The sequence below is a fragment of the Anarhichas minor genome, unplaced genomic scaffold, assembly GCF_050575085.1.
Source record: "Anarhichas minor isolate MPS153535 unplaced genomic scaffold, ASM5057508v1 ptg000035l, whole genome shotgun sequence".
Lineage (NCBI taxonomy): Eukaryota > Metazoa > Chordata > Actinopteri > Perciformes > Anarhichadidae > Anarhichas > Anarhichas minor.
The window spans coordinates 2,222,649-2,237,429 of record NW_027466481.1 but is presented as its reverse complement, the minus strand read 5'-3'; the positions used below and the strand labels follow the sequence as shown (position 1 = coordinate 2,237,429).

Here is a 14,781-nt window from a genome sequence, read left to right as displayed (position 1 = left end):
TTGCTAATAATACATTATTGACTCAATTGGCAATTTATTTTCTCTTTAACAGTCTTTACGCTACGATTTCTTGCCACCCAACCCTATTGATGTTGTTGAGGGCTTTGGTTTCCGTTGAACTTAAATTGAAGGTTCACGAGACGTCTGGTGGTGGAGGTCAGGTAAATCAAGTAGATTAAAAATTAACTCCAGGGTGATTTTACTCTTTAATCTCCTTCAGAAAGCGGGAGATTTTATATATTTACTGTCTGTCAACTAGTAACCGGCTTCCCATTGTATTTTCCCATTGTGTTTGCAAACTTAACACAATGGCTGCATGGTAATAATGACTTAGAATAGAGTCCCTGAGCAGCAAAGTTCTCGACCACACTACACACTGTGACTGAAAATAGGAACTGTACTTGTATGTACAAAGCATTTGTATAGTATGTATGCTAGAGATTATTTTCTGTTCTTGTCTTGCTTTGTTTTATCAGCTACATTGCTCCATTTCACACCTGTTGTATCACATGCATCAACAACCAGTCACACATTCACCACAGTCTTTTGTTTTGAGTAACCCATTGAAACAAGCAATGTCCAGAACTGAATCACCCATCAACTTATATTTGCTGCAGTCTCCACCACTGGGTGTGCATCTTGATGTGACAGTTTGTTTTATGTGCACTACGTTTCCCATGTGATGATAACTGTCTCACTGGGATTAAAAATCCCTTTTACAGGAGTAGCCTGACTTTTTAAATGCATAATACATGTAGGTTAATACAAACAAAACAAAGTCTTATGCAGTCCTTATTGTTATCACATAACCTATGCAAAGAACTAAACATCAGCCAATCTTATGCAGTATTTATTTCAGCTTGCATCTTGAGTATCTTAAACAGAACTGCTAGGAAGTATTCAGCAATATCATTTAAAGTAGCATTTTAGCATCTCCTCGTAAAGCCAATGAGCAATCATATTATTGGTTGTTCCATCAAATATGACAGAGGACAAATGTATATACTGTGTTCTTTAGTTATGTCTTGTTATTATGTGTAGGGTTTAAAATAATAACATCCCCCCATTGCCAAATTCATGATACTTTTAGAGGCTGTAGTTTAAAAAATGCTCTTGAATTTTATACTGAGAGGGGTTTCTAATATTTGGTCTATAACTTCATTCGTATACATGGGGAAGCTTATTCAAAATAATACAAATGCCACCTCAAATTAGCCTATAACACATCCTTTCACGCATCTCTAAAAATGTTTTTTTTAAAAGACAGTATTACTTTTATGAAGGTAGAATTTATTACAGGGCTGTGTTTGTAGACCCAATGACAAACTACAAACTGTGACTAAGTGGAGAGCAGGGCCGTCCTTCAATCAGAGGATCGGAGGTTCGATCCCCGGGTCCGACTCTGCTAGTCGCATGATGATGTGTCCTTGAGCAAGAAACTTAACCCCATTTATAATTCATTGCAAACACAAGACTGCTGACTTTTTGCCACTTGACAATGATTAAGTAAGAAGTAAGATTTACGTGTGGAATTTGCTTGAAAATAAACATATAAGGATAGAGTATGGTCAAGTATTATCTTTAATCAGTTGATGGTTGAAACATGTGTTCGGTCTAGTATGTGCACCTGTGAGTTTAAGTGAAATGTCATACAGTGTGTGCTCTGCTGCAGCTGCCAGTTGTCACAATTGCAAAGAGTGTTCTGGTGCTTGTGCTCGTTCTCCTCCTGGCATGTGCTCCATTTACCTCGGCACACTGCTTGGATTCACGTGTGCGGACATTGTGTGAAGTGCATGGGGCTTTTGTGGAGTCCTGGCATTCATGTGCAGATTGGATAAGGCAACGCACATCGTCCTCTGTCCCTGTACGCTCAGGGACAAATACTCAAAAATAAACAAGCGTACCCACAAGAAATGCACCTTTCCACCACGTGGTGAACCCAAAAGTTAAGTCAGCACTTCAGTTCACAGTATGTCACAGGGGTGAGAGCGTTAAAGCACTGACATTGGAGATGGGTAAGTCAAAGGTTAAAGGTTAGCTACATGACATCATCTCACTTCCAGTCCAACATAACAATAAACCTTTTGTCTGACCTGAACCAATGCCCAGAGATGATAAGCTTTATTTCCACTGGAATCTGATACTAGAATGGTTATAATTGTTTATTTTTAAAGGTTAATGGTTTCTCTTTACAAGCTGTCTTCACATTGTATCTCATAACTACAAGTAAAACACATTATGTAACATGTTTCCGACATTTGATAGGCTTTCTGATCTGTCGGATCACTTATGGGGCTACTAACAATATTCAAGAGTTATTGTTGAATAGCCTTGAACACAATAGCCTTGAAGTACATACCAGCACTAATAATTTGATGGGAATGAATCCTGCTCATATTTGATTCTTCATTCGATGTCAAACACGTATCTATCTGTACAACTACTCTTTAATTTCAATCATTGTCTGATGTTCGGCTCCTGATTGTCCACCATCTCTGAGATTGAGTTAAGCCATGTGGTTCTGTTCCTGGGCATCTCATCCTCAGTGATGGCATCACAGTTGTTGTCTTCTGTGGAGGCTAATCCTGGGGTTAAAGCCTCTGTAGATTTTCTACACCTTCCAATCTCACACAGCCTTTGTAACAACTGCAGCAGAGCGACTCTTAGCTCTCGACAGCGCAGTGCATATAGCAGTGGGTTGACTGCAGAGTTGACCAGGCAGAGGGTGCTGCAAAAGGCGAACGCTCTCTGTTGGGCACAAGTCAGGACCACAGAGACATCAGCTAACATGAAGGAGAGTGTGGGCAGCCAGCAGCTCACCAGTATGAGTAGGATCAGGCCAAAGGTACGCGCCAGCCGGATATCCATCCTCATGCGGGCCTGTCCTGTCCCCGCTGCTCCCTGGAGGCTGGTCATAGAGGACTCATGGCGGTGGGCCTTCCACAGGATGAGAGCATAAGCACACAGAATGAGAGCCAGAAGCACCAGTATGAAGCTGGTCCAGCAGGCCAGATAGCCCTGGCTGATGTAGGGAAACAGGAGTGAGCAGGGCGGATTAAGCCCTGTGGGACACCTCCAACCCATCAGCGGCAAGAAGGAGATGAAAATGGTGGCGCTCCAGAGGATCAGCAGGCTCAGCACGGCTCTTCGGCGGGTCAGCAGCACCTTGTAGCTGGAGGGCTGCTGGATGCAAAGGTAGCGGTCCAGAGCGGTCAGCAGCAAACTCCCCACCGAGCTGGTGAAGGCCATGGTGACACCACCTAACTTGAAGAGGTAGGCAGTGGGGCCGTCATTGTGGCAAAAGAGGTGAAAGTACAGGAAGCTGGTAGTGAAAAAGCAGCTGGCGAAGACATCCGCAAAAGCAAGGCTGGCAATGAACAGATATGAAGGCCGCTGCCGGAGGGAGGCTGTTGCAGCGATCACTCCCAACACGAGAGCGTTTTCCAGCAGAGTGATAGGACCTGCCAGGAAACAGATTGAGCCGATGGCTGTCTTCTCAGCCTCGGTGAGAACCATGTAGCATTCCAGATTCTCACAAGACCTGTTAACTGTGAGAAGATCACAGGTTTATAGCAGGACAGATTTTATTGGGCAAGTGTACTGAAACTATAGCGGTCATTATAAATGCACCCTTAAATTACATTTGCTAAAAAACATTATCTTGAACCATTTTAGATTCTAATGAAGCAATGCATTTTTCTTTATTGAGGCCACATACCTATCTGTGAGCAGGTGTTCTCTTTGGCTTCTGTGAGTCCTAAACAAGTCGAAACCTCCCATTGCTCCATTTCAACTGTTACCGGAGGGCCAGTAGGCCTACTGTATTTACAAAATAAAGTCAGTCATTTAAATGTGTTATTCTTTATGGATTAATACACATAATTAACATATCTGTAGGTATATAAGAACAACTAGCAGGAGATCCTTTAAGAAGTAAAAAGGCACTGCATTTTCCACTTTTTCCAGTATTATGTTAATTTCTAAAGAACATAAAAACAACTGTATTGATCATTGAACTTAAATAATAAATGTGTAAGACAAGACCAAACACACATAGTAAGATCCACACATCTACAGCAAAAATTATATAATATATATATTATTTTATTGATAACAAACCTTTTTTAGATGAAGTGATTGAAGCAGGCAACTTCCTGTGGAGAAACAAATAAAGTGGAAAATGTGATGTATTTTTCTCTCTTTGTCAATATTGAACTTGGTGCTTAAAGGGAACATGAACATCTGTGAGTCAGAACAGAAAGTCACTTAGAGGTTAGGGTAAACAGAGAATGACCATTACTGTATCCACTGGTGCTGATATTGAAGAGATGGTTGCAAGGTGCCACGGTTTAAATACCACGCCATAAACCACTTCTTGCTGAAGGAATAATGAACGGATTTTGTTTGAAAATCCCAAAAAGCAAAATGGTTGCACCTTTGTCCATAATATGTAGAGACATTTAATATAACCAGCGTGCTCATGGTGCGTTGAGGTATCACTTCCATCAGCTGTAGCTTTAGCTGTACCCTAAAGCATGGCAACTTGTTTTCAGAGCTTTTATGCACACAGCTCACAAATGGTCTAGTGATAGCCTGCACCTTCATTTGACCAAGTGTGTCCAATGTAACTTTGACAAACAATGCTGTTGAGTTTTTCAAATGAATTATTTTTGGCTCACACAATGTCATTATAATTGAGAAAAGAAACGGACATCTCTACGGATGTTATCTCCAAAACCAGACAGCTCACACCAAAACAATCCGGATTGATCAATAGCACTACAAGTAAGAGGAAGATATGTATTTTGTGATAATTGTTTTTGATTTATGTCCCTTTAAGTGATTTTTTATGAACTGAGCTGGACCAGAGAATTAATAATTAATCCATATTTCCACTTTTGCAGGGATTTTACTGAGTGCATTCAGTTATCTGCAGAGATGAACATAATAGCAAACTCATGTTGTTGGCCTATTATCATAACCAACAGGATGAAGACTGCCCCCTTTTGGTATTAGAGGGGATTATATTGGAACGAAAAACTGTACATCGGTGGCTGAAGGTCACCGCAGAGATGAACAATCTCCTGTGAAGTGCATCACCGTTGTGCAATCAATAGATTAAACTAATGCTGTGATAAACAGAGAGTGGCCACCCATAGCTGCTCCCAGTGAGGCTTAAATTATAGAGATTATATTTTATAGGCAAAAACATGACACAATCACATGAATGGAAATGACAGTAAGTTTGAAAGAAAAAAGCTGGGAAACAGTGAGAAAATAACACAAAAAGAATCATTAAAGGTGATCAAGGAGAGTAGTTGTATATGATGCAGTATAAGTGATTACAAACTAAAGGGAACACAATAGGCTCGTTCGAGATGAGTCAGTTCTGCGCAGACTCGATCACCGACAATCGGCGCACAATGCATGCTGGTTAGATTTGTGCCCGACTTGAGCCCGACTTGCTCTGACGTCACGCACACGTCGTCAACGATGACCTCACGAGAGCCAGTTGCTCTCCACCGACTGCATGACCCAAAGCATCCCAAAGACCCCAAATCCTATTTTTCTGTGTAATTATAATATTTAACGCTCGATTGTTTGCTATTAGTCTCATGTTGTGCAATGAAGGTTTAATCTAAAAACTCATGCTGTCTGATTGATAATAATAATAAAGCTGTTTTATACCACACAAAACAAGCATCAAAGTGTTTCACAGACAGACATAAAAAGAGCAAAGGATAGCATACAATGCAGATACACACATGAATACACATGAGGTCTGTTAACCACAAGTAGCAAGTACAAGTACAAGTACAGATTGGATCTAACAGGATACAATTATTTCTGTGGCTTCCTGTTTATTTTAAAGGCAGCTGAAGACAGTCTGAATTGAAAGCTTCCTCCACGCAGGCGAGGCGCAGTTCATGTCAAACGAGCCCTTTTACCCAATCAGGTCACCGTGGCCTTCAATCCAATGTTTCCCCTTTATTCTGTTTCCAGTGACCATTATTTCTGTTTTTCATCACACATTTGAAACTTCCTTTTAAAAGCATAGAAAATATATATATGAGCAGAAGTGGTAGAAAGGCCCTTATTGACATGAGGGACAATATTTCACAATTCCACTGGGCCATATGGGTGCAAGCACTTGTGGATATTACACCACCTCAGGCTCTTTTGTGTTTTGACTGTTAACAACCATCATTCTTATAAAACTGGTTGCCTCTTCAAAAAAAAGCACCAACAGCCGTGTACAGAAAACTTCATTTATAATTAAAAAAACATACAGGCGTCCATTTTAGTTGCTTCACTGGCAACATGCACACTGAAATAATGTGGCAATAACCCCTTGAGTCAGTGTTTCGGCGTGCCACATTGTTTCAAAATATAGCAAGCCCTTCTGGCACAAGAAGAAAAAAAGAAACGTCTGGTGTTTGTAGGAGCAGCAAAAAAAGAAGCATTGTAAAATTGGGCTAAAGTAGCAGATTTGCTGCACAAATACACTTAATGAATGACGGACAATAAAAACATATTTTTGAAAATAAATTTAATTTCACAGAGATATCACAATGCCAATTTAAAAGCAAATTAGGAAATTATTACTTAATGTCACTGGATTTTAAACCTGTAATTAAATAACCTTTGAACAGCTTACCTTGTGTGGAGTTTTCTGCTTTTCTTCTTATTTTAGGGGATCTGAATTAGGTCCCTCAGCAGCACAACAACCCCAGCATGATCGCATAGACCTACAAACCTGACTGATGGCAAAGTGCATGACTGAGAGGAGACGATAAGGAGGGAGGCTGTGATGACACGAGGGAGAGAGGGAGGGAGGGAGAGTGAGAGAGAGAGTGAGAGAGAGAGAGAGAAAGAGAGAGAAAGAGAGGGAGAAAACCAGATGGAAAGAGATGAAAGAGCCCAAATGATGTATTAGAAGGACAGCTGGAGTCTGTGATGAAACTGAGAATGGCAGTAAAGTCCAATTTTATATGTCTGATTATATGTAATAGAGGTGAAATGGAGAAGATAAAACATGAATACATTTAGGGTCATGATGGATGCAGGGGAGGAGAGCACTTAAGCATGTGTGAAAGACTTGTCGATGAAAGAAAGAAGAAAAAACATCACCCTTTATTAAAAAAAATATGAATGAAGTGACCTCAAAAATATTTACTCCTGACCTGGGAGTCATTAATAACCTGATAAGTGGACCTTGTGTTAAGATTATTGTCGCAAACTACTCAAATTCATAACCAAGATGGCTATAAAAGATTGTTGAATTATTTCCATTCATGCAGAAACTGTTTTTCCTTCCACCTCTTTCGAATACTTTGCACTCATCTTCATTTGACAGACAGCATTTGGCATCACAAATGCAGTCACACACTTCATCACATGATGGTTTATGATATTTTTACATTTTATATATTGCTTGCCTTCATGTGGACAGAAAGCACAAACAAGATAACAAACATTTGACTGCTTCAGTTGTTTGATTCTTGTTTACATCCAATCTGCAGTGAGTGCTGAGGTGTGAAAACCAGCCTTCGTTGCAAAGGAGGATTTAAATTGTTCTTTTACATTTCATTGCTGACTAATGCCCAGTGAAGTCAGTGTGGGTCAGGGTGTAATACTGCTTGCAGTACAACAGGGGGCAATGCTAAGCAGCCATGAACTAGTGGACATAATGAAAGGTTGCTCAGTTTTTAATCTTTATCATTCTGCATAGATACAAAATCTGAACTCAACAAGCACTTCCTTCACAAATTAAGGCTGTTTAATTTGGCTTAAAGCCCTGTGGTGAAGTGCATTTGTAGCTCAATAACAATTCAATCAGATCACAAACCTGAGGCATTCTGAAATGAGTTAGCATCCTATTTTAGAGAAAAGTATGCTAAATGAAATAGAAACTGGGACTCACAAAAGACAAGACCAGGAAATAGGTCAGAAAGAGATATGTTTTTGATGTCATGTTTATATTTTATCTAATAATCAGGCGGCGATATCTGGTGCACTGTGTCCTCTGCTGATGGATTCAGCAGGCCAGAAGGCAGGAAATGTGATTAGGAGCAGACAGCACAGCTTCAATAAGATTTCTTCTCAGTCACTGTCCGGCCAGGTGCAGGTCACGAGCACAGACCACAGGACAGAAGAAAGCCTGAAATGTTTAATTATTGGATTACATCATCCGGTGACACAATCTCATTTTTAGAAAGCACTTTGTTCTCCTGGTCCTGTGTTTTACCCTCTTCCTTCACAGAGCAGTTAGAAAAAGAAGTGTGTTGGGTTGTTTAAACATGGCAGGGAACAATGGCAATGGCAGAAGACATTTAAGATTTGAAATACATCTGAAGGACATCTCAGCACCTAAAAAACTAAATGTTGAGAGAGAGGATCCAACAAACTTACATCAATGTGATGTGGGCCAAACACTTGATTCTCCATAGCTGGATGGCCTGCTTGAAGGAGGGTGTAACGGAAAACAGACACATGATAATAAGCCCCCAATGCTCTCAATTGTATTGTTTATATGTATTTTTTCATTTAATTATTTGTTTTTTCAACAGCCATGGGGTCATATCAGTAGGCGATAAGGTTTAGGTATTGGCACTGGTATTTGTGTTGCTTATCTAATCTAATCTAAAGTTTTCTTTTTTTTATTTCTATGCTGTAGAGACAGAGATGTAAATACAAGTTGTGAGTGTCTTTGACTAGACTGTATACGCAGATATTCAATAATTGGTGTAGGTTCTATAAACGAGTGCATTCAGGCTCCTTTGTGTCTCTGTCCGTTCGCCGAACTAGACTGGAAAAATACATTTTAAAAAACTTGGCAACCAAGAAAAGAGATTTCATTTGAACATATTTGCTTCTGGTATTACATAAGATCTTGGATATGGGACAAACTTAGCGCTGACGAGTGTGAAACTAGTTCTGCTTCTCTTCTTGCACGTCACTGTGTGGGTGGGTTTCGCAACTCTTCTCACACTCTTCAGATTCATGTGAGCCCGTGTACACCAAATAACTATAAATGGCCTAGAGAAAGAGATACGTCTGTATATGCAGCTTATGCTGTGTGAGAAGTAAACAACAGCCTTTGTACACCACTGTTGTTTTGAATATATCTTCCATTCCACTTCCCAGGATGGCCTACCGTACAGTCACTATGTCTATGACGAGATCACGCGACCAGGGGCGTTTGTAAAGAAGCCTTCACAACCAGTTAAATGTGGAGATACGTCCACCTCACATAATCTGTACGACCCGCAGAAGCCTCTCCATGACCTACTTTCCATACATAGTTGACTCTTGATGGGAACAGCCCCCTTACAAAGGTTGCTTTGCTTTGGGGAGTGTCCTTCCATGGCCTGCAGCTGTATACACTGGCTGAAACCAAATGTGTTGTGCAACTGTTATGACGCTTTAGACAAGGTAGAGGGGAAAGTCACTTTAACCGTGGATCTCCCATAAAACCAGCATCTCCCATTACCATTGTCCTTGTAAAGACTAAGAGAAGTGTAAGGACTGCATTTTTCAACATTCATTTAGTGTTATAAGACTATAGAAAAGTGATATATATATGAAGCCTTAAAGCTGAATAGCAATACAAGTAATACCAGAAAACTCCAGGCCATATAATAAGCTTTAAACAATGATTTGAAACCAATAACACAATGATTCACGGGGTAAACGGGTATAGCCTTGTGTGTTCTCAGTCAGTTAGTTCGGCGAAACACTAATCTTTTTTTAGCAACCCCCACACACATCTGGAGTCCATTCACCATTTTGGGTGTTGTGGCTCACATGTCGCTAGATGTATGACAGCGTGATGTTTACATGATACTCATTTTGCATCGTAGTAGTTTAACTCTTGAGTTAGGCCTTTGTAAAACTCACACTGGATTATGGCACAAAAGTTGTAACAACACAATGCACCTTATCTATTCAATTAAAAGCCTAATATCTTAACATAGACAGGAATCAAAACAGGAAAATCTCACTTGTCCTTTCCCGTTGTCATATACTCTCGCAGCAGGTGGACATTGATATGAGGGTTAATGGATTTGTTTCAATAAAATGGTCAAGGGTTTTGTCTTAACCAGAGGACTGAGACGTGGGGGATGGGCAGCAGCTCACAGACTAGAGCTGTTGTGTAGGCTCTCATTACAGCCTGTTGCAGCTGTTTCTCAGCACAGCAGTTAACCCACACAAACAGGAACTGTGGAACAACAACTCTGTTTTCATACAGCAGAAAAGCTATGAAGTAGGCTTCATCAATAAATCTAAACTCTGGACGTGTTTACCTTATTTGAACGAGGGATTGACAATACATAATACAAATATATATATATATATATACATATTGTTCCCCCAAACCTCATTATTACGTTGCATGTAACCGTGGAGTTTTTGTTACGTAAGATAGCGTGAAAGCGGAATAGCTATGGTGCTTAGAATGTGTTTTTCTCGTCGCTGTTTTCATCACTTCTCAGGAAATACCCGAGGTCCAACAAAGGAATGGAGAAGAGTGTCAGCGATTGACGTCACCGGTCTGGCAACAGGCGTGAATGCGGTCTGGCTGTCTCTTCGCTGATTGGCTGCGCGGTTTCGAACTTGGAACGTGATTGGTCGGATCCGGGCTAGAACGAGCTACATATCTCCAGTGTGGCTTCCATTTTGTTGCAATTCAGACGGAGTCGGGAGAGAGTGTCAACGGCGTCGCGCGCGGCTACTGTTAAAACACCACCTTAAGCTTTCGAGGGTGACGGGGATTTTTGTAGGAAATATAGCTTTGCTGTGCTTCCTCACATAGTCCGCCGAGGATCACATATAAAGGCTTATCGCATATTTTCTTGGACGAAGGGCTCTTCGACAACCAAGCTCGAGGAAGTCGGTAAGAGAAGCTGTTTTTGTGCCTCGTCGCCATATTGAGCTCACAGTTCCTTTGTTATGGTTCGCTTCCGAAACCAGTGGAACTGAGACTGTAAACATGTAATTTAATAAACCTATAGCTGGGGTTATTAATTAAAAACCACGTCCGTCGAGATTATCATGGTCTTTTATTGTTTTTTTTTTAAACCCGGAAATTATCTTTCCATAAAGCGACTTGGCAGGAACAACGCGACAGCTTGAGAAGTAGAATAACATGTCGCAGTTTGCTTATGCAACACTTTGTCATGATAATGGCCCACATTAACAGTTTTGTACACCTGTAATGTTTTAAGAACGGATGGCTACCTGCTTATTTATTTTTTAGAAGTTTTCGCCGCAATGACGCACTCTGAAATACACGTCCGCTGATAGAAAACATGAATGCACTAAACGGTAGAGAACCGTGAAAGTCAATTTAGCATCTCTAACTGACTTTTCTCCCCCCCCAAAAAAAGGTCTTCTTGGAGCATCGTGTGCCGAGTGTGAATTGATGTTCAGCTCGGCTCTACGGGAAAACAACGCTCTTTGGCACATGAGAACTTTAGACCTCGCTGGACACAGAAGAAGTACAGCGAGAAGTAGAGAGATAACTACTTCGAGGACCTGGGGCCCGATTGGAGGTGAACGATTGAAGAGAGATCTCTGGTGCATCGACTTTCTGATAACAAAGAGGTGAGCTGGGGCTGTTTTGCTCTCGGGTTCTGTGTGTGTGGGGGGGAGGGAGGAGGAGGAGTGACGCATGCTGTCTGGCGTCTCCGCACGTAACCCTCTGTGCTTGTTTTCATTGACTTGCTGTGTGCGCGCGTGCTGTGTGGACGGATTACGCATTACCGGGTTTTACCCTTGTCAATAACAATGATGCCGAGCTCTGATCACGAGTTAATGTTTCCGAGCACTTTCAGTAATGATGTATATTTTATATCAACACAGGTGACACATAGTGCAGAAGCAGTATGGGAGGTGGAGAGAGATACAACATTCCAGTTTCCCACCCCGAGCGCCCTTTGCCCAAGAAGAACCACCAACTGGGCCGGGCTAAGCAGAGGAGCCGTGACCCGAACGTAGGAGCAGCAGTGTCTGCAGGAGGGGCGGGCGGCCTTCACCACCACAGCCACCGCCGGAGCGACAAAGTCGCAGCCTACCACAGGTCGCCTGAGGCGCGGCAGGCCGCGTCTGCAGAGAAGAGTGCTTCTGTCCGCTTTGCCACCAGCTATGGTCAGAACTGGGAGGGTGCGGTGTCCCACCTCAACACGCTCCTGGCCACACCGGGAAGTCCGAGCTACGCCGGGCCCAAGTTCAGCGAGCCGCCCTTGCCGAGCGTGTTGCCTAAGCCCCCCAGCCACTGGGTGTCCTTCCCAATGGGCTCCTGTGACCATCGGGAGATGATGGCCTTCCAGCTCAAGAGCCTGCTCAAAGTGCAGGCCTGAGAGGGATACCCACACTTGATCGAAAAAGCCCACAAATGAACTGGGACTCTCTTGAGGGCAACCTACCCACCAGGAACACCTCAGTGCTGTAATACTTTTAGCCGTTTTTTTAAGATTGACCTCTGTGTTAGGAGGCATTTGTGGCAAAGTTTGCTGTGAAATGGTCATTCAACACAAAATTTTTAAGCCAATGTTTCTAGATATTACAGCCCTGGAGCCTTGCTGGTCGGTAATGCCTGTTAGTGGAGTCAGTTTTCTGTGACTAATGACAAACTGGATATCCCTTCTACTTCTCTTTGTTTTGTTCTTTTTAATGTTGGCTATCAAAAGCAGATTTGAGTGTGCTGTTTTCCCCCCCAAACAACGGTTATAGTATAGGTCAGGTAAACTCCCATCACTTTTACGGTCCATTTCTGTGGACAGATAATGCTTTTTCATTTACATAAGTTTTATGATGAGCCTTTAAGGTCAATTCTAAAGCTTCAGGTGCTAAAGCAAACTCACATTTGTAGCATTGTTGTTTTTTTTGACTAGGGCCCACCTTCTTTTCTTTAATGTGTAACAATCCTTGTTTGGGATGGAAAGGACACTCAAACTGCAATTCTGCAGGGAAAAAAAGCTTTCTTACTGGAGCTGTACAGTACAGGTCAAAAGTATAACCTCGAACTGAAGGGTAATAAGAGACCATGGCACACAGGCCTCGGACTGTCCACTCCTGTACTTTTTTTATTGCGCTGTGCGCACATGCACTATAGGAGTTGAGCTTGTCCGAGGCCCATAACACTCTATCATAGCATTATTTTGTACAAGCCCTTGATTGTTGTGGTTGAAAGATATAAGAAAGTGCTGTGTAACCAAAGCAATGTTTTTGCTGTATTTAGTTTCTTTTATTTTTATTTTCTTCTTTTGGACATCTTCAATGCGGTCGGCATTGTTGCCGTTGCCACTTAAACCTTACGAGCCCGTGTGGTGAAAGAGTCTCTTCTAACCGTTCATCTGGTTTCAATCAGCACTGTTATTGCTCCTCGGTCTCTGCCTTTTTTTTTTCAGGACGGTGCTGCAGCTCCAACATGCGGAAGAGGGCCGGGCTTAGTTTGAGTTTCACTCTCTTAAGTCATGTGACATGGTCCTGTTGGCTGCATGCATTCGTAAGCAAAGGTAAAGCAGAGCGGAGGAGGGTTTCTGAAGTGAAGTGGCCCCAAGGCCTCAACATGAGGCGGGAGGTTGTTTATGTTTACAAAATAGGTTTCGGTAGTTGACATCCCATAATCAACACACATTTGCCTCTTGTTTACCCTCTTGCACTGCAATCAGACTAGTTTTTAATAAGTTACAGGCCAGGATGCTATTGAAATGGAGGTGTAATTGACTATCTCCCTATAGATACTCTTATTTTTTTTGTTTTTCTTTTCACTGAATTCTCTATTGAGGCTTTTTGCTTTCCCCTTGCAGAATTGGAGCCGTTTTATTGCCAGCCTAAAGATGACAAAACAAAGTATGAGAGCTTGTTAATGTGTTCAAGAGCCATGTAAATAATGAAATGTATAAAGTACTTGTAGCATATGTACATTTGCAGGCCGAGTTTGAGGCCTGTCTGACAAAAGTATTTTTAGTAATAACACTGAATGTATGAGACATGCTAAGGACGTGTCTTGACTTCAATGTCTTGACTTCAATACTGAAGAATATTTTTGTTAAAAAAAAAAAGCTGCAGATAGCATTTCTCTGTACCCCTGCACTGTTATCTTTCCAGAGATCTTGCACATGTTTTTTATTGTTTTGTATTCTGCAGTGTAGGGTGACACATGCTTAGTGCGAATTAAGTAAAACTGCAAAACATCTATTGGATCCTTGAGGAGACTTGCCCATGTATCAATTTGAGTTCTGAATGTGATGTTTTTAATCTCGAGTCGACCTGTTTGTGCCTAAGTTGAAATCCATGCTGAAACTATTTTCCTTTGGTGGCAATGCCACACGTTGACCAATGTATTTTTCATCAGACCCATTCAGTCGTCAGCTGTTCTTCCGCCAGCTGACGACTGAACTTGGCCTAATGCTGTTTTAAATTCTTACTATTGGTTGTTCATGTAAACATTTTTTCTTTCTTACCCTGATTGAGTTGTGCATGGCAGTCTCCTTACTCTAAATTTGAAACAGTGTAAAGTGAATTGGCTGTTAATTTGTCCCCACTGAAATGTCACTGACTATGGAAAGAAAATGCCCCGTTTACGATTGGTATCAATTAGTTTAAAAAAAAAAGAAGCAATTGTTAAAGAAAGCACTCTGTGAAACAATTACAAAATTTTACCAAAACAAGAAATAAATCCCTTTCCCTCCCCCCCTATTCTTCTGTCTGCTTGAGTCTCTTCATCTGGTGCCAACACTTGATTATTCTATTACAGCATTCCTTGCAAGCTTA

General features: G+C 41.5%; 2 protein-coding genes across 2 annotated transcripts; one reads left to right on the top strand and one right to left on the bottom strand.

Annotated features, from left to right (window-relative positions):
- Nucleotides 1-834: 834 nt before the first annotated feature.
- cnr2 (cannabinoid receptor 2) lies at nt 835-6,786 on the bottom strand. The gene is made up of 4 exons (XM_076106738.1): nt 6,659-6,786; nt 4,120-4,154; nt 3,719-3,819; nt 835-3,548 (listed from the first exon to the last, which is right to left on the bottom strand). The coding sequence occupies exons 3-4, from the start codon at nt 3,786-3,788 to the stop codon at nt 2,458-2,460; spliced, it is 1,161 nt and encodes a 386-aa protein (XP_075962853.1). The 5' UTR covers nt 3,789-3,819; nt 4,120-4,154; nt 6,659-6,786; the 3' UTR covers nt 835-2,457.
- A 3,888-nt stretch (nt 6,787-10,674) lies between these two features.
- On the top strand, nt 10,675-14,706 carry pnrc2 (proline-rich nuclear receptor coactivator 2). The gene is made up of 3 exons (XM_076106814.1): nt 10,675-10,897; nt 11,391-11,607; nt 11,866-14,706. The coding sequence occupies exon 3, from the start codon at nt 11,889-11,891 to the stop codon at nt 12,360-12,362; it is 474 nt and encodes a 157-aa protein (XP_075962929.1). The 5' UTR covers nt 10,675-10,897; nt 11,391-11,607; nt 11,866-11,888; the 3' UTR covers nt 12,363-14,706.
- Nucleotides 14,707-14,781: the final 75 nt, after the last annotated feature.

What these genes read in the sequence shown, in the direction of transcription:
- cnr2 (XM_076106738.1), bottom strand. Translation starts at nt 3,788, where the DNA reads ATGGAGCAATGGGAGGTTTCGACTTGTTTAGGACTCACAGAAGCCAAA. An exon ending in GAACACCTGCTCACAGATAG is followed by an intron (nt 3,549 to 3,718) that starts GTATGTGGCCTC and finishes ATCTTCTCACAG; the next exon opens with TTAACAGGTCTTGTGAGAAT.
- pnrc2 (XM_076106814.1), top strand. Translation starts at nt 11,889, where the DNA reads ATGGGAGGTGGAGAGAGATACAACATTCCAGTTTCCCACCCCGAGCGC.